Source organism: Chiloscyllium plagiosum, chromosome 34 (assembly GCF_004010195.1).
Source record: "Chiloscyllium plagiosum isolate BGI_BamShark_2017 chromosome 34, ASM401019v2, whole genome shotgun sequence".
In the NCBI taxonomy this organism is placed as follows: Eukaryota; Metazoa; Chordata; class Chondrichthyes; order Orectolobiformes; family Hemiscylliidae; genus Chiloscyllium; species Chiloscyllium plagiosum.
The window spans coordinates 16,802,875-16,829,623 of NC_057743.1; the positions used below are offsets into that span (position 1 = coordinate 16,802,875).

At 40.5% G+C, this 26,749-nt stretch overlaps 1 protein-coding gene across 6 annotated transcripts in view; it reads left to right on the top strand.

Moving 5' to 3' along the window:
• Nucleotides 1-26,749, top strand: part of vps13d (vacuolar protein sorting 13 homolog D) — a 297,670-nt gene that overhangs the window by 56,030 nt on the left and 214,891 nt on the right. For all 6 annotated transcript variants that reach the window (XM_043675645.1, XM_043675640.1, XM_043675641.1 and 3 more), the window contains exons 21-23: nucleotides 2,753-2,843; nucleotides 13,481-13,607; nucleotides 15,140-15,320. In XM_043675645.1, coding sequence (XP_043531580.1) covers nucleotides 2,753-2,843; nucleotides 13,481-13,607; nucleotides 15,140-15,320 — 399 coding nt within the window. The remainder of the gene's footprint in view (nucleotides 1-2,752; nucleotides 2,844-13,480; nucleotides 13,608-15,139; nucleotides 15,321-26,749) is intronic.

Consider the following 26,749-nt stretch of genomic DNA (forward strand, 5'->3'; position numbering starts at 1 on the left):
CACCTGCCAGCACCCGGCCCATATCCCTCCAAACCCTTCCTATTCGTAGACCCATCCAGATGCCTTTTAAATATTGTAATTATACTAACCTCCACCACTTCCTCTGGCTGCTTGTTCCATACACATACGACCTTCTGCGTTAAAAGTTGCCCCTTAGGTCTCTTTTATGTCTTTCCCCTCTCACCCTAACGTATGCCCTCTAGTTCTGGACTCTCAGGGAAAAGACGTTGTCTATTTATCCTATCCATGCCCCTCACGATTTTATAAACCTTTATAAGGTCACCCCTTAGCCTCTGATGCTGCAGGGAAAACAGCCCTAGCCTATTCAACCTCTTCCTATAGCTCAAATCCTCCAACCCTGGCAATATCCTTGTAAATCTTTTCTGAACCCTTTCAAGTTTCACAACATCTTTCCGTTGAGAAGGAGACTAGAATTGCACACAATTTTCCAACAGTGGCCGAACCAGTGTCCTGTACAGCCGCAACATGACCTCCCAACTCCTATATTCAATACTCTGACCAATAAAGGAAAGCATACCAAACAATCCTATCTACGTGCAACTCCACTTTCAAGGAGCTATGAACCTGCACTCCAAGGTCTCTTTGTTCAGCAACACCCCCGAGGACCTTACCATTAAGTGTATAAGTCCTGCTCGGATTTGCTTTCCTAAAATGCAGCACCTCCCATTTATCTAAATTAAACTCCATCTGCCACTTCTCAGCCCATTGGCCCATCTGATCAAGATCCTGTTGTAATCACTGTCCACTACACCTCCACTTTTGGTGTCATCTGCAAACGTACTAACTGTACCTCTTATGCTCACATCCAAATAATTTATTTAAATGATGAAAAATAGTGGACCCAGCACCGATCAGTGTGGCACTCCACTGATCACAGACCTCCAATCTGAAAAACAACCCTCCACTCTGTCTTCTACCTTTGAGCCAGTTCTCTTTCCAAATGGCTAGTTCTCCCCGTTTACCATGATATCTAACCTTGCTAATCAGTTTCCCATGAGAAACCTTGTCGAACGGCTTACTGAAGTCCATATAGATCACATCTACCGCTCTGCCCTCATTAATCCTCTTTGTTACTTCTTCAAAAAACTCAATCAAGTTTGTGAGACATGATTTCCCACACACAAAGCCATGTTGACTATCCCTAATCAGTCCTTGCCTTTCCAAATACATGTACACCCTGTCCCTCAGGATTCCCTCCAACAGCTTGCCCACCTTCGATGTCAGGCTCACTGGTCTATAGTTCCCTGGCTTGGCCTTACCACCTTTCTTAAACAGTGGCACCACGTTAGCCAACCTCCAGTCTTCTGGCACCTCACCTGTGACTATCGATGAAACAAATATCTCAGTAAGAGAACCAGCAATCACTTCCACTTCCATCACAGAACTCTAACAAATTTGTGAGCCATGATCTCCCATGCACTATTTCTAATCAAACCCTATCTTTCCAAATGCACATATATCTTATCTCTCATAATCTTCTAAAAATACTTATCTACCTCGGATGTTAGGCTTACTGGTCTATAGTTCCCAGATTTTTCTTTGCATCCTTTCTTGAGTAAGGGCACAACATTTGCTACCCTCTAGTCTTCCAGGACCTCACCCATGGCTAACAATGATGCAAAAGTATCAGTCAGGGCCCTGACAATTTCTTCTTTAGCCTCTTGCAGGGTTCTTGGATATAACTGGCTGTTGCATACGCAGACATGCAGTGTTTCTTGCATGTTACACTTTGTTAGACTTACAGTGTAGTTTATTTGAAGAAGCATTCTGCATAAAACATTAAAAGAATGTTGACCCCCAAATTTTAATTTCTTGACACAATTCCATATTTTGAACAGGCCAGGGTAGCAATTGGATCAAGACACATTTCCTATCTGTTGACATTTCTGGATATGTCTGCTCTCTCATGCTGGGCTCATGCAAATAGAGAAATTGTGTTGTAGAATGTCATTCCTGCATTTGTATCCTTGTAGTATTAGATGCAAGGGACAATTGTGCGATCAACTTGATATCTTTACAATGGTCTGTTAGTAATGAGGCTGGGCTCCATTCAAAGTATCCTCCTCCTGCTCTGTAGCTTGAGGCTTGCAGTTCAGTTATTGTAGATCTGTTTATAACCCACAGCACACAGAGTCGGGAAAGATCAGGTACAGTGCATCTGAGATTCTATCCTACCCATAAATGTGGTGTCAGATCCAATCATTGCATCTTGCATAATGTTTCCTAAAATATTTTAAAGGTTGCAAATGCCCCAGTGGGTTAAACAAACGCCAGGGATTTTAATTTGTTCAGAAGACTTAGCAATCATTGCAGTCATGTTTACCAAGGTTTGAGGTTGATATAACACTTGTCCTTTCCGGCTGCTTTTCCCAGTCACATTGTATAATTCTATATCACTTGTTGTGATATCTTTAGAGTTTTAGCTCTGACTGATTTGCTACTTCAGTAGTGTACAACCTGTAGCCCCCTAAGTCCTGAAAATGTGGATCTTGACATGCTTGGGTTTTCCAGGCTTTCTGTTTTTTAATTGTTCCCTGCCCTGCTTGATTTTGATGGGTCTGTTTGAAAAGGTGTCTAATTAACAACTTAATCAGAAACTGAATATGTTCGTTGAAGACAATGATTTTTTGATCAAATTAATAACATCATCTACATTCAAGTGTGGTCTCCAAAGACAATAGCTCGGAAATCTTTGCACTTATCCTATGGACTGAATTTGTTTTCCTCTCAGGTTCACTCCCTGTCTCTGGTGTTGAATAAGAAGACAAATGAACTTGCCAAAGCTAATGTGTCTAAACTGTCAGCACATCTTGCACTGATTGGTGAGTTCTATTCTGTACTAAAAGTTTTGCAGCAGTATAGTATAAAAACATGAATTTTGGGTGAAATATGCACGTGTTAGGATGGAAGGTATATTTGAATAACCTCTAACATGCACAGTTTCTCTTTACAGGTGTAATTAAAACCGCAAGTAAAGTATGTAACTGCAAAATTTGGTACATCAAGGTTTGACATTGTAGTCTACCATGCTTTCCAAGGGCATAAATAAAGTACCCATCTATTTTCAACTTAATCCACCAGCTGCTGTAATGGACCCACTATAAACCCCAATGTTTCATGTGAACATGAGCACTAGCAACAATAAAAGAAAATCTCGTGTTTGTGATTTCACATAATTGTTGAAAGAATTAATAGGGAAATGAGGTTTTTTAAGAGTTGACAGGAACACACTACCTGAATCAGTGGTATAGATGGAAGTTCACATGAACTTCTGTAAAGTCCATTGGCAATAAAGAGAACTAGTATTTGGGGTTATGGAGAAGAGGCTGATGTGTGAGACAAAATCTATTGCTCTGCAGAAAAGCTCATACATGGGTGCATGTTCTCTTTTTTTTGTACTGCTACAGAATCATAGGATCTTACAGCACATATAGAAAATTGGTTGACAGGCAAGAATGAAATGAAGTTGCATGGATTGCAGAAAGGTTGATGGCAGAATGAGCAGTGGACTGAAAGTTGACAATATGAGTTTTTAAAAATAGATATGTAGAGTACAACAGCAAATAGGAGGACCTGCAATTGTATAGTGCCTTCCGTGATCACCATTATCATCCAAAGCATTTCCAGAAGCATTTTATTAGCTGTCATGTCAATGCTATGATGTTGAAAGTGCTACTATCATTTTGTGCACAGCAAGATCCAACAAGCAAGTGTGGTAATGACCAGGTAATCTGATTTTGTTTTGTTGAATGGAGGTAATAAAAAGGATAATTCTCCTGCTGTTCTTCAGAATAGTGCCATGAAACCTCTCCTTTAGCAGGCAGATGAAGTTTGATGTCACATCCAGATAGCACCACCTTCAGCATTGTCGCATTCCCTCAGTAGTGCAATGACATGATAGCCTTGAAGTTTGTGTGCAAATTATGGAGTTGGAGAATACAGCACAGGAACAGACCCTTGGGCCCTCCAAGCCTGCGCTGACACATTTTGCCCACCTATATTAAAACTGTCTTCACTTACAGTATCCATATTCCTCTATTCCCTTACTATTCATGTATTCATCCTGGTGACTCAGTGGTTAGCACTGCTGCCTCACAGCACCCAGGGTCCCAGGTTCAATTCCAGCCTCGGGCAACTGTCTGTGTGGAGTTTGCACATTCTCCCCGTGTCTGCGTGGGTTTCCTCCGGATGCTCCAGTTTCCTCCCACAGTCCAAAGATGTGCAGGTTAGGTGAATTGGTCATGCTAAATTGCCCTTAGTGTTAGGTGCATTAGTCAGAGGGAAAATGGGTCTGGGTGGGTTACTCTTTGGAGGGTCGGTATGGACTGGTTAGGCCAAAGGGCCTGTTTGCACGCTGTAGGGAATCTGATTGAAAGCCTTTATTGTGTTTGCTTCCACCACCACCTCTGGCAGCACGTTCCAGGCATTCACTACTCTCTTTATGTGGAAAACTTTCCTTATGCATCTCTTTTAAACTCAACCACCCCCACCCCAAAAACCTAGTAATTGACCTCCACTCTGAGAAAAAGCCTCATACTTTCCACTGTATTTGTGCCATTCACAATCTTATAAACTTATGTCAGGTCACTCCTCAACCGCCTGCATTCGAGTGAAAACAAACCCAATCTATCCAACCTTTCTTCATAGCTAAAATCCCCCATACCAGGCAACATCCTGTTAACCATTTTCAGTACCCTTTCCAAAGCATCCACCTCCTTTTGGTAGTTTGGTGACTGGAACTGTACATAATGAAATGAACTTGTGCCAAGAGATGGGAGTGCCTCAACCAAGTCAGGTCTTTTACTTATAAACTCTGCATATTTTGTGATCTTTGTGCGAATAATGCTGGATGCAGTTTTAGGTGATCTTTTAGAGAAGGGATAGTAAAATAAGAGCATAAAGTGTTCATGATAAAATATCAAAATTAATAAAGGTTATGGGAATGCATGAGATAATAAAGACTATTTTGCTGGTTTGAGTATTAATTGAAGATAGCGACCAAGGAGTTTAAGAATTTATTTTTATGTAATGTGCTGTTGGGATATGCAATTTGTTACAACAGAGTAAATTAGGTAGCAGTTACTGAATCCCTTAAGGAAAATTGGATAAATATTTGGAATCAGGGAGATGCGGGGGCTTTGGAAGAAAAAAGAAAAGATACAGAATTAAGAGAAATTTTGAATCACTTTCGCATAGGTCTGATGGGCAGAATGACCATCATCCTTATTTCAAACATCTGTGATTATATGTGAGATGGGTGTTTTTGTAGATGTGTGTGTCTGTTTTGAGTCATGCTCTAGCTGTTTTGGACTTGCACACTGTGCATTGTAAATGATCCATCTCCTATTGTTCTATTTTTAAAATAATTTTGAGAAAAAGACTCTGCCTTTATTGTCACTGCAGTCTGTCCTCAACCCAAACCTCCAGTGACAGAGAGCATTCTTCTCCACAACCAATATAACCAAAGCAACTATATTCCCAAATTAAAATGGGAGGCATATGGCCTCAAATCAGAACTGACAAAGGACAGGCTATTTCTGCACCCATTCAAGGAAGTTTCAGCAAGACATCTACCAGACTGGTGCCAGGAGGATAAGTATGCCTGAAACATGATCATTTTGACCTGCATTCACCAAACTATTTATTAGTTACTGCTTTGTTCACTCCATTCAGCTGACTAAAAGAGATCACCTAAAATGTGCATTACTATCACTGCAAGCACATTGATGTCAAAAAAGCTTTGTAGTCTTCCCGAGGAGTGCCCTGCGGCTCATACACCCAGTGACTTTACAATAATTTGGAGGAGACTGTTTTGGACTGTGGTGGACAAAGTTAAAAATCACACAACACCAGGTTATAGTCCAAAGGGTTTATTTGGAAGTACTAGCTTTCGGAGCACTAGTCCTTCATCAGGTAGCTGTGGGACAGGATCATAAGACACAGAATTTATAGCAAAAGATTACAGTGTCATGCAATAATATCATTTCAGTTGCATGACGCTGTAATCTTTTGCTATAAATTCTGTCTTATGATCCTGTCTCACAGCTACCTGACGAAGGAGCAGCACTCCGAAAGCTGGTGCTTCCAAATAAACTTGTTGGACTATAACCTGTGTTGTGTGATTGTTAACTCTACAATAAGATTTATCTGTTCACAGTACGCATTTTAAAAAGTGGAGTTCTACCACTAGGTGTCACCCAACTACTTGGCTTTAATTTCAATTGAGCAGCCTAGAACTAATTACAGAAGAACCTCGTTTATCCGAATTTCGGATTATCCAAACAAAATCTCATGGTCCCTGTACATGCATTTCAATTGAAGTAGGAAAATTCAATTCTTCATTCATTTAATGTGTCATTTTGTAAATTTGAATAGGAATATAGATGCAAATATGCTTTAATAAATATTTAACTTCAAACTCTAATGAGACATGACGTTAGAGTTAAGTCTTACACTTGTTATAAAAAAGCTGTCCGATACTTATTCTCCCTGAGGAAAAAGGTTTGTGATTGTGAACACACAAGAACAACATATGTGCAAGCCTGAGCTGTGTTCTCTAACAGCAAGATTCTCCTTCAACATTGACCCGCTCCGTTTTGCAAACCCAACAATTTTTTTCCTCAGCTCATTCTCCAGAGAGTTAAGTCAAAACATGCGTTTGCACTTATCGTTTCTGTTGCTTTTTCCTCCAGTTATCCCATGATGACTTTTTTTCCAAACAAAATATAGTTCATTATCTTTCAGCTGACACGAAAATTAATTTAACTTTTTTTAATGGAGAGAGCAAATTGTAGTGAGTTAGCACACGTGGAAAGAAACAGGAGGAAAACCTGACGGGAGGAAACATGAGGGAAACATTCTCCCTTTTAAAAAAAAAAATGATGAGAGGACGTAAACTGAAGTCAGCAGAAAAAAATCTCTCTCTCTCTCTCCTTTCTTTCTTTCTTTCTCTCTCTCTCTGTCTGTCTGTCTGTCTGTCTGTCTCTAAGGGCCCTGCGGTTGCTGAGAAGGGAGGGACAACACTTGGTTAGTCTGGACGGTGGGATGACACCAAGCAGAAAGATGTCGGCTGCTGCCAAGGACCGGGATAAAACCGAGGAAACTGTCATAGAGATGTACAGCATGGAAACAGACCCTTCTGTCCAACTCGTCCATGCTGACCAGATACCCCAACCCAATCTAGTCCCACCTGCCAGCACCTGGCCCATATCCCTCCAAACCCTACCTATTCATGTACCCATTCAGATGCCTTTTAAATGTTGCAGTTGTACTAGCTTCCACCACTTCCTCTGGCAGCTCATTCCATACATGTACCACCCTCTGAGTGAAAAGATTGCCCCTTTTATATCTTTCCCCTCTCACCGTAAACCTATGCCCTCTAGTTCTGGACTCCCCCACCCCAGGAAAAAGATTTTGTCTATTTATCCTATCCATGCCCCTCATGATTTTATAAACCTCTATAAAGTCACCCATCAGCTTCTAATGCAGGGAAAACAGTCCTAGCCTATTCAACCTCTCTGTTAGGGCAGCACGGTGGCTCAGTGGTTAGCACTGCTGCCTCACAGTGCCAGAGACCCGGGTTCAATTCCCGCCTCAGGCGACTCTCTGTGTGGAGTTTGCACATCCTCCCCGTGTCTGCGTGGGTTTCCTCTGGGTGCTCCGGTTTCCTCCCACAGTCCAAAAATGTGCAGGTTAGGTGAATTGACCATGCTAAATTGCCCGTAGTGTTAAGTGAAGGGGTAAATGTAGGGGAATGGGTCTGGGTGGGTTATTCTTCGGAGGGTCAGTGTGGGCTTGTTGGGCTGAAGGGCCTGTTTCCACACTGTAAGGAATCTAATCTAATCTCTCCCTATAGCTCAAATCCTCCAACCCTTGTAAATCTTTTCTGAACCTTTTCAAGTTTCACAACATCTGTCAGCGAAAGGTTTCACAGACTTCAGTCAAACTCTAGCCAAAAAATGATTTTATTTGTAAAATATCATGAATTTTTAAGCAATATCCAGTGTTTGTTCACATTTTATTGATTGAATGAAATAAAAATTCTATAAACATGCTTTTTTACGTAATTATGTTCAGTATGGCTTCCTTTTTTTACAATCAGATCAGTTATCCGGACAAAATACTCTCCACCCATCTCATTCGGATAATTGAGGTTATTCTGTACGTTATCATGACTTCCAAATGCCCTAAGTGCTGTACAACCTGTTTATTATTCTCAAAATTAGTTCTATGAAAACATAAGATTGTTAGTTATATCAGTTATTGTTATTGGAGGTTTTGTGCTTGTATTTTCATTGATTCATAGATTTTGTACAGCGTGGAAGCAGGCCATTCGGCCCATCAGGTTCACACCGACCCACCAAAGTGCATCCCACCCAGACCCACACCCACTACCCTGTAACCCTGCATTTCTCATGACTAATCCAACTAGCCTGGATGTCCCTGGACACTATGGGCAATTTGGCACAGCCAGTCCACCTAACTTGCACACTGTGGGAGGAAACCTATGCCGACATAAGGAGAATGTGCAAACTCTAATCTACCAGTTAGTTTACCCAGTTCTGAATGTTTAACCAACTTACTCCTTAAATAGATGTTTCATTGTAGAAACCTCAACAAAAACAGTCACCTTGTACAAGATTGGGAGTTGTTTTTTTCCTATTCACTTGGGGGACACGGCCATCATTGGCTGGACCAGCATTTATTGCCCATCCTTAGTTGCACTTCAGAAGGTGGCTGCTTCTTGAACCACTGCAGTCCAGGTGGTTTAGATGGGCCCACAATTTCGTTAGGGACAGTGCAGGACTAAAGAAATATTTCCACGTTCAGATTGTGAAAGGCTTGGAGGGGAACTGGCACGCGGTGATGCTCCCATGTATCTGCTGCCCATGTCCTTCTAGATGGAAGTGACCGTAGGTTTGGAAGGTGTTGTCTAAGGATCCTTTCCTATCTACCATATATACTTGAGTAATAATCAATCTCATATAAAAGTTGACCCGCTAGTTTTGGCCAAATTACCTTGAATTTTCCATGTATCTTGTGTAAAAGTCGACCCTAGTTCTTCAGTGATAAACAGATCAACATTTATGAGTCAGTCTGCCGGTTGTTCTGCGCCGCTCCTGGTCTTCCAGTCTGCTGGCTGTTGTCTTCCGCTCCAGGTTTTCAGAATTACCATAATTTGTTTTTTTTTCCCTTCATTCGTTTAGAGATCAGTTGGGTTTCTGCTAATACGGCATGAATTTTAACGGGCATCAACTTTAGCCCCTCAAAAGTGGTATCCATGTAATAGTTGACCGTATAAATTTAACCTTATAAAGTAGTCCAAAACATTCGACTGTTACTGGAGCATTTAGGGTATCTTTGTCCCCTAGATTGAAAAATTTTGAAATGCTTCATTACACATTCAATGCATGCGTTTCTTTGAAATGTTAATAATAGCATTTCAGTCAATATGCAAGGCTGAATGCTAAGTTTGACATGTTTTGAAAAAGTTTTCTGAATCCTATCATTTCTGGATTTCCTTACTTGCCCAGCAAGTTGTTGGAGGACTGCCTCCTTGAACTATTTGTTCTTATATCTCCACAATGAATTTATGGGAATTACAGAAATCATATTCTGTGGTAATAGAGAAGTCATGCTCTATTTCCAAGTCAAGATTTGCCTGTTGGAGGTATTGGTATCCCCATTATAACTGCAGCTTTTGGCCATCTTGGTGATGGGGTCGCAGGGACGGGCACTGTTTGAAGTTGTTGCAATACATTTTATAGATCAATAGCCAGTAGTAGAGGAGCACCAAAAAAGAAAACTGGTTCTTTTCTGTGTAGTATTGAATATCTAAGAGCATCTAATCTCTCTTTAATTTTAGCCCCAGTTTTAAAATGTCTAATATTCTGTTTCTGGCAGCAGTGACTCCTAAAGTGTTACTGGTGGGAAAATTTGCATTGATGGTGTGAAGGTTGGAGAATATAGGTGGATTTTCTTTTCAAATAATCATTGCCCACCACTTACTTGGTGTGAATGTTATGTAGTGCATGTCAGTCTGGACATTAGCTGGGTTCTTCCATATGCTGGCATGTGCTGCTTTGTTATCAGAGATTTGAACCTTGAGTTATTAGTGAGTAGCACCACTCCTAACCTTATGGAAAGTCATTGTTGAAGTAATTGATGATTAGAGCACCTCCCTGAGGAGGTTCAGCAGCTTTGGTGATCTAGTAAGAGGCCTTTGACAATAGCAGCCAGCCACGTTGTTGTGATGATGTTATGACCCAATCTGTTGGATAGCTGTTCATTTCATCCCCCGCCCCCATTATGTTACTGAGGCTTGTGGTTTGATACCGTGGCATATTCAGTGGGCCTCCAGGAAAAACACTGCTGATAATTCCTGTTTTCTATTGAAATGTTTGGATTTATTGGGTTGGTGGTATAATTTCCTGTTCTAGATCAGGAAATGACATCACCACAGGAAATGATGTCACCACTGGAAATGGCATCACCCAACTCAAAGAAACCCAAACATAAATAGAAATCAGGAATTATCAGCAGTGCTTCACCTGGAGCCCCACTGAAGATGTTACCTCGTATGGTGATGAAACGTCTGGAAATGAACTTTTCAACTCTGAGCAAACCTACATCCAGAACTTCAACCTAAGCTACAAATGTTCTCAAAACTCGCTAATGCTGTGGCACCCTGGCCACCTTTCTTCATTATTTAATATGAGCAAAAACATGTTAATTGGCCATTTATTTCTTTGTCCTGCTCTATGTACAAGCAGGTAATTAATTGTTAAATTAACTATTTTCATAGGTTTCTGAGAAATGATAAAGCACTGTATAAAAGTCTTCTCCTTTTGCCTGGCTAATAACTGAAAACATTTTATCTGATTGTAGCAAATTCATTGAAATTACTTGATTAATATTCTGTAGCAAACTGTGTGTACAATGTTGCACTACAATCAGTATCAGTGTTCCATTGTTAACTCCGACCGTATGACTGATGTGTTCAAACTATTGTAACCATAATTTATCACTTCAGAATTGGTCGTATTATGCAGTGTTGAACCACCATAGAATGGTGGACAAAATTTAAATCTCTTACTTCATTCAGAGTAAAATGAAGAGTCAGCCCACGGAAAGCACTGGGCCTGGACAGAGTCCACGGCCGTGGACTTAAATCCTGAGCGGACCGGAGTGTTCACCGACATCTTCAACCACTCCCTCCTACAAGCCAAAGTCCCCACCTGCTTCAAGAAGACCACCATCGTCCCAGTATCTAAGAAAGCATATGCAAAGTGCCCTTATGACTACTGCTCAGTAGCTCTGTCCTCTATAATCATGCAGTGCTTTGAGAGGCTGGTCATGGCCCACATCAACTGTAGCGTCCCAGCCTGCCTTGATCCCCTGCAATTTGCCTACAGGCATAACAGGTCCACTGTGGACACCATTTCACTAGCCCTACACTCATCCCTGGAACATCTCGATAACAAGGACATTTACTTCACACTCCTGCTCATCAGCTACAGCTCCACTTTCAACAACATAATCCCCTCCAGACTGATCTCAAAACTCCGAGCTAGGTCTCAATTCCACCCTCTGCAACTGGATCCTCAGCTTCCTGACCCATAGACCGTAATCAGCGACGATAGACAACTGCACCTGATCCACAATAACACTCAACACTAGAACCCCCCTAAGGTTGTATTCTCAGCCCCCTACTGTATTCCCTGTACATTCACGACTATGTAACCAAATTCCAAACGAACACCATCTATAGGTTTGCTGATGACACCACCATGGTAGAATGGATATCAAACAATGATGAGTCAGATTGGAGATAGAGAGCTTGGTGACATGGTACAGTGATAACAACCTCTCTCTCAATGTCAGCAAAACAGAAAAACTGAACCTTGACTTAAGAAAGGAAGGAGAGCATGCTCCCATCTGCATCAAAGGAGCGGAGGTTGAGAGAGTTGAGAGCAGCAAGTTCCTCGGAGTGGTGATAACCGACAACCTGTCTTGAACTTTCCACATAGATATGACAGTCAAGAAGGCGCAACACTGCCTCCTCTTCCTTATGATTTGGAGGTGCCAGTGTTGGATTAAGGTGTACAAAGTTAAAAATCTCTCAACACCAGGTTATAGTCCAACAGGTTTATTTGTACATTTCGAAGTTCTGCTCCTTCAGGTGGTTGTGGAGTGTAAGATCTTAAGACACAGAATTTATAGCAAAAGTTTACAGTATGATGCAACTGAAATTATATATTGAAAAAGACCTGGATTGTTTTTTAAAACTTGTTTTAAAGTAACTTTTAAAAAAAAAATTCTGGGATTTACATATGAAAGAACTAAAACCAGCATGGTCATTCTAAAAGATCAGAGACTTAACAAACAATCCAGGTCTTTTTCATTATATCATTTCAGTTGCATCACACTGTAAACATTTGCTATAAATTCTGTGTTTTACGATCTTCTTCCTCAGGTGGCTTTGAAAATTCAACATGTCCATAAGGACCCTCACCAACATTTACGGATGCAGCATAGAAAGCATACTATCTGGGTGCATATTGCCTTGCATGGTAACTGCTCTGTCCAGGACCGTAAGAAACTGCAGAGGCTTGAGTGCACAGTCCAGATCATCATGGAAGCCAACCTTCCATCCATGGACTCCATTTGCACCTCTCGTTGCAGCAGAAAGGCTGCCAACATCATCAAAGGCTTCTCCCATTCTGGTAACGCTCTCTTACATCCCCTTCAATCAGGCAGAAGATTCAGATGTTTGGACACACGCACCAACAGGTCCAAGAAAAGTTTCTTCCCTGCCTTTATTAGACTGATGAATGGACACTCTAACTTCAAATAATGTTGATCTTGCTTCACACTCGTCCTGTGCGGTGTATGCTGTATCCCTCAGTCTAAGCTTTTTCACCCAATGATCTGTATATCCTTGCTTACTATGATCTGCTTGTTCTGCTTGCAAGCATGTACTTAGGTACATGTGACAATAAATCAAATCATTAAATATTAGACTCTACTTTGTTACTATTTGGTAGTACTGAGTGAAGGTGATTCATTCATCCTACCTGAGGGCTACCTGGGAGGAAAATTGCTTTCAAACCAAAAACAAAATGCTTAAAAGTGCTTAAATTGCTCACATTTCTTAATGTTTGCTGAGTTGACTTTGTGGTTCATCCTTGTGGAGCAACTGCACTACTTAAATAAACATGATGTTAGATAGTTATGAGGGAAGGAAGCTGGGAGAAATGTATTCTATGAACATCTTGCTGACGCTTTGAAAATGAAAGCATTTTGAATAATGGAATGGAATTGTACAAAGTGTCTGGTCACTCATTCTGTTTCTACACAATTGAAGCTGTTCAAGTGTTATTTTGAATTGTTTTATTAATCAACACATAGGGGGCAGTATCTGCATTGCTAATTGTGATTATGCATTTATATCATGCAGAAGGGGACTTTGCTCTGCAAGGCAGTCTCGGAAGCCTTTCCCTCAGTGATCTGACACCTCATGGAGAGCTGTACAGGGAGCGTTTTACCACGAGTGGCAAAGAGGCACTCGTCTTCAACATTTACAAGTATGCCTTTGTGTCTGTGTAATATATTTTATTAACTTCTACTTTATCCATAAAATACTGCAAATGCTTCTTTCTGGGTTCAGGCAAATAAAATTGAGGGGTAATAAAAATCTCCAGTTGCATTTGACATTTTATTTTTTATGCTAAAACTACAAAATGAAAGAATAAAAGTATAGATACTTAAATTATTCCTGTCATACATATCCATGATTGAAAGATCCGTTCAGTCTTTGAGTCCCTGACAGAGAATGATATAAAAGGAAGGTTGCTACCAGTGAAACATTTTCCATTCTGCTGCAGAGTATTCTTACAAAACTTTGCGGGCAATAAAAAAATGTAGAGTATATGTTGCAGGTGTAGGACTGAAATAAGTGTGTGTGCTTGAGGGAACAAAATACAGCTGCTATTAAATCCTGATTGACTTATATTTTAAAAAAACTGCTACTGATCTTAAACTTTTATTTTGCCCCAAGTAAAACATGTAGATTAAAGGTGAAATGGAGTTTCATATTGCATTTGTAAGTTCTCTATTAGTTTACCACACCTTGCGCACTTACATTGAAGTAGCTTCTGCCCTTGAACTCCAAAACCTGACTACTGTTAACTTTTCATTTGGATACTGGAAACCACCTAAAGGAGGACCATAGTGATTTGCCATCTTTTTGTTGCTGCTTATAAATAAGTATGCAGCCTCTATTTGATGTCTGTCAATGAAGGGCATGTAGGGAATTTTGATCACTTGGCACACCTACATTGGAGAACCTATTGGGAGATATATTGAGGCCATGATGTGCAAATGGTATTTATACATTGTTTAAACTGTAGACGTCTTTGTTAATTATTCCTATCCTTTTAGCGAAAGGTGGTCTAAATTTTAACACATCTCTGCAAGCTTTTATAACACAATTTTCCATTGTTACATTTTGAAGTTTATTAATTTTCTACTTTGGTCATTATTCTTTCAATTTCAATGTCTACTTCTACCTCTTTAACTTTGTATGAAACCCTCATTTGTGCCTTGTCACCAGACTCAATTGTCCCAAGGTTCCCCTAATTTCCCATCATGAACAACAGCTGAATTTAAAATTATTGACCTGATCCCATCTCGTATCAAAGTACACTCATCCCTGTCCCTGCTGAACTACATTGGTTATTGGTTCTAAAGACCTCAAATTTAAATTTATTATCCTTGTGGTCAAATCAGTCCCCACTCTTGACCCCCTCCCTTTCTTTGTATTATCTACCAGCATGTGCATATGTTCCTAAACTTTCAATTTTTCTCTCTCTGTCTGGCCACCAGTGCACACCCCATTCCCTCATCCTAAAATTGCTTACTGTGCCTTCATCAACCTAGTATCCAAGCACTGGAATGCTAAGTCCATCCACCTCTACCTTCTTCCCTCATTATAGACTATCCTTTCGTTTGGTCATTCTAATGTTTCCTAAATTGGCTTGCTGTTGACAAACTTTTTTTGAGAAATAACAACTATAAGTTATTGCTAATTAAGACAATTCTTTTCCTCTGAAACCAGGTATGGCAGACCAGACCCGAAGCTTAAGCGTGATTGTGACATGAGAGTGAGCCTACAAATGGCATCAGTGCAGTATGTCCATACCCAGCGCTTCCAAGCCGAGGTGGTGGCTTTTATTCAGCATTTCACACAGCTACAGGATGTACTGGGGCGACAGAGAGCAGCCATTGAGGGACAAGCAGTAAGACATTTACCTACCTACTACTATGTGTTGAGCAATAAGGGGTCATGAAATTTGATCTCCATTCAGAATCCTTTTTGCTAATTCTAGCTTGCTTTCCTTTCCAGTTCAAAGACACTGAAGCCTGTTGCAATACAGCAGCAGCTATGTTAGGTGATATCTATTCACTCAGCACAGCCCTGGTATCTTATCTATATGACTCCGTTGTACACTACTACATCATATAAGCCATTTTGAGAGTTGGGATTTCTTCTCGATTTCGCATACTTAAAGAATTCAGCATGCACTGTTTTATCAAAGGGAAATAGAATACCATCCCAATGTTTCCGTGTCATGGCACCTGTATGCTGATAATTCATCATTTTTTAAATTGTTTTTTTTATTCAGGTTTTCAGTTTTAGAGAATTGTGCTATGTTCAGAAGGTTGTATGTCTCACTAGTTTTGAGGCAGTTCTCGCTGTGCCTTTTGAGAAAAACACGATTCTTGTCTTTGTCTCCAAATGTTATGACAGTCATTGTATGGTGTGAGAATGTTTGAAAGCTTTCATATCACGGTCCGTTTTTGCATCAGTCTTCACAGTGGAAGCACCAGTAGCATACCAGAATTTCAAGAAAGTCACGAGGCAGAGGTGAGTATAGTTGCCATCAATAAGGAAAAGGTGCTGTGGAAGCTGAAAGATCTGAAAGTGGATAAATCATCTGATGGACTACATCCCAGAATTCTGAAGTAGCAGCAGAGGAGATTGTGGAGGCCTTGGTGCTAACTTTGCAGGCATCGCAGGAGTCAGAGAGGGGTTCCAAAGGGCTGGAAAATAGCTAATTTAACACCCCCGTTTGCGAAGGGAGGAAGACCTGAAATTATAGGCCGGTTAACTTCACCTTGGTCATGTGTAAGATTTTAGAGTTCACTAATAAGATTGCGTTTGCGGAGTACCTGGAAGTGCATGGTAAAACGGGCCAAATCAGCACGACTTCGTCAAAGGAAAGTTATACTTGACAAATCTGTTAGAATTCTTTGAGGAGGTGTTGAGCAATTTAGACAAAGAAGAGCCAGTGGATGTGATCTATTTGAATATCCAGAACACCTTTGAGGTGCCACACAGGAAGCTGCTAATTAAGAGCCCATGGTGTTAGGGACAAGGTAATAATGTGGATGGAGAATTAGCTGACTGGCAGTACGTAGAACATAGAGGTAAAGGGGTCTTTTTCAGCATGGAGACTGGTGCCTATTGGAGTTCTGTAGAGGTCTATCTTATTCACGTTAACACTCTGGATAAATAACTGAGGGCATTGTTGCTTTGTTTGCAGATGACACAAGCATAGGTGAAGAGAAAAGGTAGTATTGAGGAAATGGGGAGGGTGCCAGAGGATTTGGACAGGCTAGGAGAGTAGGCAAAGAAGTGGTTGTTGGAATACACTGTGGCAGAATGAGAGGTTATGCACTTTGGTAGAGAGAATAGAAGCATAAACTATTTTCTAAATGGGAAAAGGTTTTGAAAATCTAAAGCGCAAAGGGAATTGAGAGTCCTAGTTCAGGATTCTCTGAAAGATAACATGCAAGTTCAGTTGACATTTAGGAAAGCAATGCAATGTTTGCAATCATTTTAAGAGAGCAAGGATACAAGAGCAGAGATGTACTACTGAGGCTGTAACAAGCTCATGTCAGAGCATATTTGGTATATCGAGAGCCTTTTTTGGCCCTGTGATTGAGAAGGGATGTGGTGACATTGGAGGGGGTCCAGAGGAGGTTTGCAAGAATCCAAGGAATGAAAGGCTTGTGATATGAGGAGCAGTTGAGGACTCCGGGTGTGTACTTATGGAGTTTAAAAGGATATGAGGGGATCTCGATGAAATTTACATAATACTGAGGGACCTGGATTGAGTGGACAAGGTGAATATGTTTCCATTATTAGGAGAGACTAGGATCAGAATGCACAGCCTCAGAATGAAGGGACGATCCCTTTAGAACTAAGATAATGAGGAATTTCGGAGGGTGATGAATCTGTGGAATTTATTGCCTCAGAAGACCAAAGAGGCCAAGTCATTGAGTCTATTTAAGACAGAGAGGTTTTTAATTCGTAAGGGGATCAAGGGTTATAGGGCAAAGGCATAGGAATTGGGTGGAGAAACATATCAGCCATGATCGAATGTCAGGGCAGAATTGATGGGCCAAATGGCCTAATCTTTATCCTATATCTTATGGTCTGTCACCTTGACAGGACTATCTCATAGGTTGATTAATTGTCTTGTGTGACAGAGATTGCCAGGCAGGTTTGTCTGGTTTGCCAACCACTTGTTTAGTTTTAGCCGATGACAACTAGGAAATTGAGGTCAGTAAAATGAAATTAAGTTATACCGGCTAATATTCTGAATGTACTGTGTTGTTGAACTGCTGGATGTGTGAAATTATTGATGAAATGAAGCCGTAGTAAGTATTTAGCAAACTGCCAAGTTTAATAATAAATAGTTGAGACATTGGGATCACGAGATGAATTAGTCTGCTCTCAGCTTCTTGACTATTGTACTATTTTCTTTTACTCTGCACCAGTTTTTCTTTTATGACAATTTGCTCCAGACCTTTACTTTGGAATCAACCCAAGTAAGTTTGCATTTTTTAAAGTATGAGTCAGTTTCCAAGATAAATCCAACCTTTGTGAAGTAAATCAGTATTTTACTGCTTTATGATCTTTAGTTCTGCGGAGTAGTTTCAGATCAATTCTCTGTAACATTGCTGTGTTTTTGCACATCTTATAAATATGGATATATGATTAGCAGAATAAGGGTGGATAAAGAGTTGAGCTGGAAAAAGCACAGCAGATCAAACAGCATCAGAGGAGAAGGGGGAGTTGAGAACCTTTCATCAGGTCCTGCTGAAAGATTCTGATCAAAAACATCAACTCCCCTTTTCCCTTAGATTAGCTTCCCTATAGTATGGAAACAAGTCCACACCGACCCTCCGAAGAATAACCCACCCAGAACCATTCCCTTATCCTATATTTACCCTGACTACTGCATGTAACATTATGGGCAATTTAGCATGGCCAATTCACTTAACCTGCACATCTTTGGATTGTGGGCGGAAAGTAGAGCACCTGGACGAAATCCACGCAGACACTGGGAGAATATGCAAACTCCTCACAGGTAGTTGCCTGAGGTGGGTCTTGAACTCTGGTCCCTGGCGCTGTGAGGCAGCAGTGCTAGCCTTTGAGCCACCGTGCCCCCCCCCAACCAGATGCTGCTTTTTCCAGCCCAACTCTTTATCCATTCTGTCACACATCTGCAGTCCTCACTATCTCCTAGCAGCAGAATATGGCAATTTGACCCATCAAGTTTGATCCAGCATTCAATAAGATCTTGGCTGATCTGTTTGTATTTCAAATTCCATAATCTCATCTATAGTATTCCTGATAACCTTTGATTGCCTTGCCTAGACCTTTGCCAGATTTTTGCTTGCTCAGTCAACCTGATTAAATCAGTCTGCAACCTCTTCACAACCATAATTTCCTACCTATCTTTGTCTCTGCTAATTTAGCTACCATACCTTTGTTCCCCTCATCTAAGTATCTGACATAAATTGTTTAATGTTGAGGCCTCACATAGACCCTGTGGGCCTAAGTGTTAACCTGTCAATCAGAAAAATGCAAATCTATCATGCTCTCTTTTCTGCCAGTGAGCTGATTTTTAAAATTCATATTACCTCCTGTACCATGTGCTTTTACTTTGTGGAATACCACTTTGTCAAATACTTCCTGGAGGTCTCGATACAGTATGTCATTAAGCTTCCCTATTCATCCACAGCAATACTACTCCTTAAAAGAATGCCAGTAACCATGTTGATTCTTTCAGAATATCTTGAATTTCTCCAAGTCCCCATCTATAAACTCCTCAATTCTAATTTTCCCCATGACAGACATCAAGCCAACTGTTGTTTGTTTCCTACTTTCTACCTGTCTCTTTCCTTGAAGAGAGAAGTTATGTTTGCTTCTTTTCAGTCTGATGGGATCTTTCCAGAATCTAGAAAAGTTTGGAAAAAGAATGCAAATCCATCTACTCCTCATTTAAGACCCTAAGATGAAGTTCATCCTCCTAGGTTTAATCAGTTTGTTGACGATTGCTTCCCTGGTGATGTTCATTCACAATTTCCTTATTGTGTACTATAACTTCAATTCTCACTCACCAGAAAATCAACACTCACTTTATTTACTCGCTTTTTATTCACCTCTGGAAACTTTTACTATCCATTTTTACGTTTCTAGCTAGCTTCATCTCATGCTGTAATTTCTTCTGATTAACCTTTTTGTCATTCTGTGCATTATTTATATTTTGACCAATCATCTGACCCGACACTCATCTTTGCTTTCCTTTACTTTCATGAACCACTGATGTGGGGTCTCCCTTTGCAATTTTTCATTATAGTAGGAATATACTGAAATATCTCCTTAAATATCTGCCATTGCTTATATATTGAGTTATCTCATATCCTAGTATGCCAGTTCACTTCAGCTAGCTCAGCTTTCATGCCCACAAAAATGTCCTTATTTAAGTTTTGAATAATAATCTTAGACCTACGCTTCTCCTTTTCAAACCTGATGTAAAATTCAATCACTTTGTGATTGCTGCTACCTAACGATGCCTTTACTCAGGTCATTTGTTAATCTGTTTTATTACAATTGCCAAGTTTAATATAACCTATTCTCTATTGGTTTCAAAAAGTGCTGCTGTAAGAAGTTATCTCAAGAGTATTCTGTGAACACGTCATCCATACTAATATTGTCAATCTGATTTTCCAAATTTATTTGTTAATTAAAATCACTGCCTTTTTTTAAAATCATAAACATCCAATGTTGTTTCTTGTATCCTTTAACCAACATTATGGTTACTATTAAGAACTTGTTAGACCACTAATGGCATCTTTCCTCTTCATCTACCCCCCCTACCGATTCTACTTCGTCATATCCTGAACCAAGATCATCTCGAGCTATCACACCAATATCATCTTTTATTGAAAGCAGTATCCCTGCTCATTTACCTGGCTTTATATTCTTCTTGAATGTCATATACCTTTTAACATTCAGTACCTAATCCTTGTCATCTTGCAGCCCATGTCTTTGTAATGGCTAACAAATCACATTTATTTACATCAACTCATTTACTTTATAATGAATGCTATGTGCGTTCAGATAGACTTTAGACTCATAGAGATGTACAGCACAGAAACCGAGCCTTCGGTCCAACTCGTCCATGCTGACCAGATATCCTAAATTAATCTAATCCCATTTGTCAGCACTTAGCCCATATCCCTCGAAACCCTTCATATACCCATCCAGATGCATTTTAAGTGTTGTAATTATACCAGCCTCCACCTCTTCCTCTGGTAGCACATTCCATACATGCTTCGTTAGAGACAAAAAAAAACTGGAGATGCTAGAATCCAAAATAGATAAGCAGGAGGCTGGAAGAACACAGCAAGCCAGGCAGCATCAGGAGGTGGAAAAATCGATGTTTTGGGTGTAACAAGTCCTGAAGAAGGGTTACACCTGAAACATTGCCTTGTCCACCTCCTGATGCTGCCTGGCTTGCTGTGTTCTTCCAGCCTCCTCTATTTCATACATGCACCACCCTCTGCATGAAAATATTGTCCCTTAGGTCGCTTTTATATCTTCCTCTCTCACCTATGCCTTCTAGTTCTGGACTACCCCAGGGAAAAGACTTTGTCTATTTATCATAAACATGCCCCTCATGATTTTACAAACCTCTGATAGTTCACCCATCAGCATCCGATGCTCCCGGGAAACAGCCCCAGCCAGTTCAGCCTCTCCCTATAGCTCAAATCCTCCAACCCTGGCAACATCCTTCTAAGTCTTTTCTGAGCCCTTTAAAGTTTCACAACATCCTTTCAATAGGAAAGAGATTAGAATTGCTTGCAGTATTCCAACAGTGGTCTAACCAATGTCCTGTACAGCTGCAACATAACCTCCCAACTCTTCTATTCAGTGCTCTGACCAATAAAGGAAAACATACCAAACGCCGCCTTTATGATCCTATCTACCTGCAACTCCACTTTCAAGGAGCTATGAACCTGCACTCCAAGGTCTCTTTGTTCAGCAAAACTCCCTTGGACCTTACCATTAAGTGTATAAGTCCTGCTCTGATTTGCTTTTCCAAAATGCAGCACCTCGCTTTTTTTTGATACGTTTGTAACATCTAGTCTTGACTGCTGGAGTATTGTAAGGTCTTTGCTCGGTCTTTTTCTGCAATTCTCTCATCTTCGTTTCTCGTACTAGTATTTTGCTGTCCTCTTACCTCTTGAGTTGCTACATCCATCCAAGCTTGAACTTTCAATCCCCTTACTTAGTTTAAAACCTTTTCTACTTCTCCGGTTACAGAGCAAACCTAGAACACCAATCCCAGAGCAGTTCAGGTGCACACCATCCCAACGATACAGATTCCACTTGTCCCAGTACTAGTACCAGTGTCCCATGAACTGGAAACCACTTCCCCCACGTAGTTTTTAGAGCTATGCATTCATTTTCCTCAGTATATTTGCCCTATTTCAGTTTCATATGCCAGTTTTTCCTGATTTTTTTCAAATGCAGTTATCCCACTAATCTGATTCTGTGTATTGGTGTCAGCAGATTAAAGGACAAATTATATTTAAGCAAATAGGCCTTTTACCTAAAGGTCTTAGCCTGCCCCTTCAGTCTGCTCGCAGTACTATTGTTATGAAGTGACAAATATGCCAGCACTAGGTACCTTCTTTAATGCCTTACAAAACAAATGCATTATCTGTGGCTAATCCAATTTGGAAGGGAACAGGTTGTTTCTGCAACTTGCTACTCTTCTATGATATGCTGCTCCTCCAGTCACACTCACTGCTGAGTTTGCAGATCCCCCTCAGGAGTCATTGCATAGCATGTGACAGCAGTTCTGTACTCCTAGTAAATTGCCTTTTCTTTATATCTTATTTCACCCTGAAGAGAGATGCGGATCAAAAGAATCCTTACTCAAAAAGTTGAACTTTGTCGTTTCAGATGCTTGTAGATCTGTTATGTATTTCCAAAATTTTCTATTTTAAATTTCTTGCTTATTGGAGTACATATAAAATTGCCAGTGCCCATAGTGTACCTCATGGCATTGTTGAGAGCTGTCATGTGTAAATTGGTACAAATAGCTGTGTAGATGGGCTATTGCCAGTGTTGTGGCAGATTTGACAGTAACCTCGGCCAAATACTAAGCATCACACAGTTTCATTCTGGAATTTTCTTCTGATGCTGGCGATAATTCCACTGCAGAATTTGAGGATAATGCTAATGAAAACCAGATGCAGTTTAACTATTGTCCTGCTGAATAACCAGCAATTCTGTATGGATCAGGCACAGAGTACTGCAAAAGTGTGGTATGATCCAAAGGTCCGACTAAATGAGTAAATATCTTGTGGATTAAACAGTCTGTTCAACCATAAGGTCACATTGTCAAATTATTGACCTAACAGTTTATTGCGTATTGGAAGATCACCTTGTTGAGATTTCCTGGTGTTGGATTAGTTTCTTGATTGGAATGATTGAGCAACCCAGTGCTGCCTCCGTCGGGGAGGAAAAGTTTATTTGTCAAAGCATTAGCCAATTAAAAACTGGTGTAATTTTTGGCTGGTGGCGGAGAGTTTCATTGATCATAAATGGTGGGTACACTCTGGTGACTATTATGAGATGGGGGTGTAAAAGAATGTATTTGCCCTCAAGTGGAATAAAATATCCTGTTGCAGTATCAGTAGAAGAATATACAGTTCTTTCAATATCCTTCAATTACCCCATGATCGTGGCAAACTAAATTGTCTGGTTGTTGCTGTTTGTGAGATCATGCAACATGCCTAATAACTGCTGCATTTTCCTGGGTCATTGTCATACTTCAGCTTGAGGATGACAGCCACAGAGTTCTGAGTTTCAGACACAGATCTTCTTGATCCTTGGATTTTTCTGATCTCCTCAGCCTCTGCTCTGCTTTAACATTAAGGTGTTTTGACTCAAAGTCAAGGTGCAGTATGGTTAATAAATTGTCACATTTTTGAATATTTGTTAGCAAACTCCTTACAGTCATTCATGCCAGTGCTGTTGCGCGTTGAAGAGTGTTTCAGAATGTCCTTGTTATGTTTTCGTTGTCCTCCCAAGAAACACAGGTCATTTGAGAGTTTGAGAAAACAGGGATCTGGTAGGAGAGATGCTTTTCAGTCATCAGGGTACAGTATCTATTCCGTCATAGTTAATTTGTGGGCGGCACGGTGGCACAGTGGTTAGCACTGCTGCCTCACAGCGCCTGAGACCCGGGTTCAATTCCCGCCTCAGGCGACTGACTGTGTGGAGTTTGCACATTCTCCCCGTGTCTGCGTGGGTTTCCTCCGGGTGCTCCGGTTTCCTCCCATTGTCCAAAGATGTGCAGGTCAGGTGAATTGGCGATGCTGAATTGCCCGTAGTGTTAGGTAAGGGGTAAATGTAGGGGTATGGGTGGGTTGCGCTTCGGCTGGTCGGTGTAGACTTGTTGGGCCGAAGGGCCTGTTTCCACACTGTAATGTAATCTAATCTAATCTAATCTAATCTAATCTAATCTAATTTTTCAAGAGTTTAAACTGAATACTTATAGAACTGGCTTCATGAGGAATACCCCCAGCAATTTCCTGACATTACAACAGTGTCTACACTTCAGAAGCATTTAATTGACTGTGAAGTGCTTTGGGATGTACCTAGGTTTTGATGGACATTGTGAATTCAAGGTTTGTTCCACAGTAAATGATATTACATTGACACTGTAGACAAGCAAAGGGACTAAAGGAAGCTGATTCTTGAGCTTTGTTTGGGGATATGAACAAAAAAGTCCTTGGATCAAAGTCAGTGTCATGTTAATGCAGTAAATGTTGCTGGGAATTGTGATGGAAATAGACACTGCTTCAGAAACCTAATTCCATGCCATTATTCTTCTACATAATAAAGAAACTGTAGGAAACCTTAAGTGTTCAGGAAATCACTGTTTACGTTGAAAGTGAATTCTAAAGCAACAAAAAATATTGTAGTTCTTGACTATGTTTTCAAACTGAAAAAAACTAGATAAATTTCCGGAATGGAAAGAGAGTGATCTTCACTTGCTGGACAGTCCAGTTAGCATTCTGCCAGCTTGTAGATATTTCTGAGTTGCGCAAACAGCTGTTGCAGAACAGCTAGAAATGGATGTTAGAAATCAGAAACAAAAACGGCAATTGCTGAAAAAACGCAGCAGATTTGGCAGCACCTGTGGAAAGAAAGCAGAATTAACATTTTAGGTTCGGTGAATTTTATTCAGAGCATCAGAAAATGACTGTAGTCTTGACAGCAATATTCATATCACCATTTTGATAGCGCTGCCTCCATACCCAGGATCAACCATCTGAAGTTTCTCTGGACTGCCTCCAATTCAGTTTATCTTCCATTAGACAAGGGAACCAACGCTGTTTACACTGTTCTAGCTGTGATCTGATAAGTGTCTTGTATAGTTTTTAGCAAGTCCTCCCTATTTTTATGCTCCGTTTCCTTGTGGCTAAGGCTCCACTTGCTTCCCCTATTACCTGCTGAACTTGTATGCTACCTTTTTGTGATTTATGCACAAGAAGCCCCATTTACCTCTGTGCTGCAGCTGTTTGCCATCTTACTCTATGTAAATACTGTTCTTCCTGCCAAAGTGCATATCCTCACATTTTCCCACATTATGTTCCATCTGCCAAGTATTTGCCTACTCACTTATTTGCCTGTCTTTGTCCTTCAGTAGACTCTTCGTACTGTCCTCACCACTCAGATTCTCACCTATTTTTATGTAACCACCGTTCTTGACAGTAATATGTCCCTTTTCTGGGACAATAATATATATTGGAAATAATTGTGACTAATTTACTACTCCCAACATCTAGAGTTCTGATTTATTAAGGAACCTTATCAAACTCCTTTCCTTTTGGAAATCTAACTATATTGCATAGGCTGGTTCCCCTTTATTTTGTTTGTTACCTCAGAGAATTTAATATATTTGTCAGGCGTGATTTTCCTTTCGTGAAGCAATGCTAACTCTGCTTAGTAACATTATGCAGTTCTAAATGCTCTGCTATTACATTTTTTATAATAGACTCTTGTCACCTGTCTTTGAAAAAATATTGGGTGGCACAGTGGTTAGCACTGCTGCCTCACAGCACCTGAAACCCGGGTTCAATTCCCCCGGGTGCTCCGGTTTCCTCCCACAGTCCAAAGATGTGCAGGTCAGGTGAATTGGCCATGCTAAATTGCCCGTAGTGTTAGGTAAGGGGTAAATGTAGGGGTATGGGTGGGTTGCGCTGCGGCGGGTCGGTGTGGACTTGTTGGGCCGAAGGGCCTGTTTCCACGCTGTACTGTAATCTAATCTAATCTAATCTAACTGACCAATAGTTACCTGTTTCGTGTCTCCGTCCTATATTGAGGGATCAGTTTGATTATTAGCATTTCGAGCATTTTCTGTTTGATTTCAAGTACTGGAAAATGGGACTGGTGTAGAGTTGGAGTAGGTTTGGTCAATGCAGACTTGATGGGCCAAAGGACCTCTTTTATACTGTATAATTGACTTTCTTTATTAAACAATGTTACGACAATGCATTTTTTCTCTATAATTTTATAATCCAACCAATTGATTTCAGTCTAAAATTCTTTAATGGAGTAGTTTTGTTTTAATGCATTTTGGCATAATATATTTTGGAAACAATAGAATTTGGTTTTACTAATCTGAACCAGAATGAGGGCCTTACAGAAAGGATCAATAATTATCTGTTACTTTTCTTTCTTGGATAACTGATGCAGAAAGTTTTTAATGCACCTTAGGCCCTATTATTTGTTTATCATCATCTTGAGTAGTTTTGTAAATCAAACACCTAAGTTTGTAATAACTACATAATTGTGTGGAAGGGAGTACAGTAGAATATCTCAAGGAGAAAGATGGTGCTCAGAGATCAGAAGACAAATAGCAAATGTTAATATACAGCAAGATTACAATATTTGACGTGTCATCAAAGAAAATTATTTGATATCCTTTGTGAGAAAGGGTAGCACGGTGGCTCAGTGGTTAGCATTTCTGCCTCACAGTGGCAGGGACCTGGGTTTGATTCCACCTTTGGGCGACCGTCTGCGTGGAGTTTGCATGTTCTCCACATGTCTGCCTTGGTTTTCTTCTGGCACTCCGGTTACCTCCCACAGTCAAAAGTTATGCAGGTTAGGTGGATTCATCAACTTCACCAACACATTCCACCCTGACCTTAAATTTACCAGGACCATCTCTGACACCTCCCTCCCCTTCCTGGACCTCTCTATCTCCATTAATGACGACCGACTTGACACTGACATTTTTTACAAACCCACCGACTCCCACAGCTACCTGGATTACACCTCTTCCCA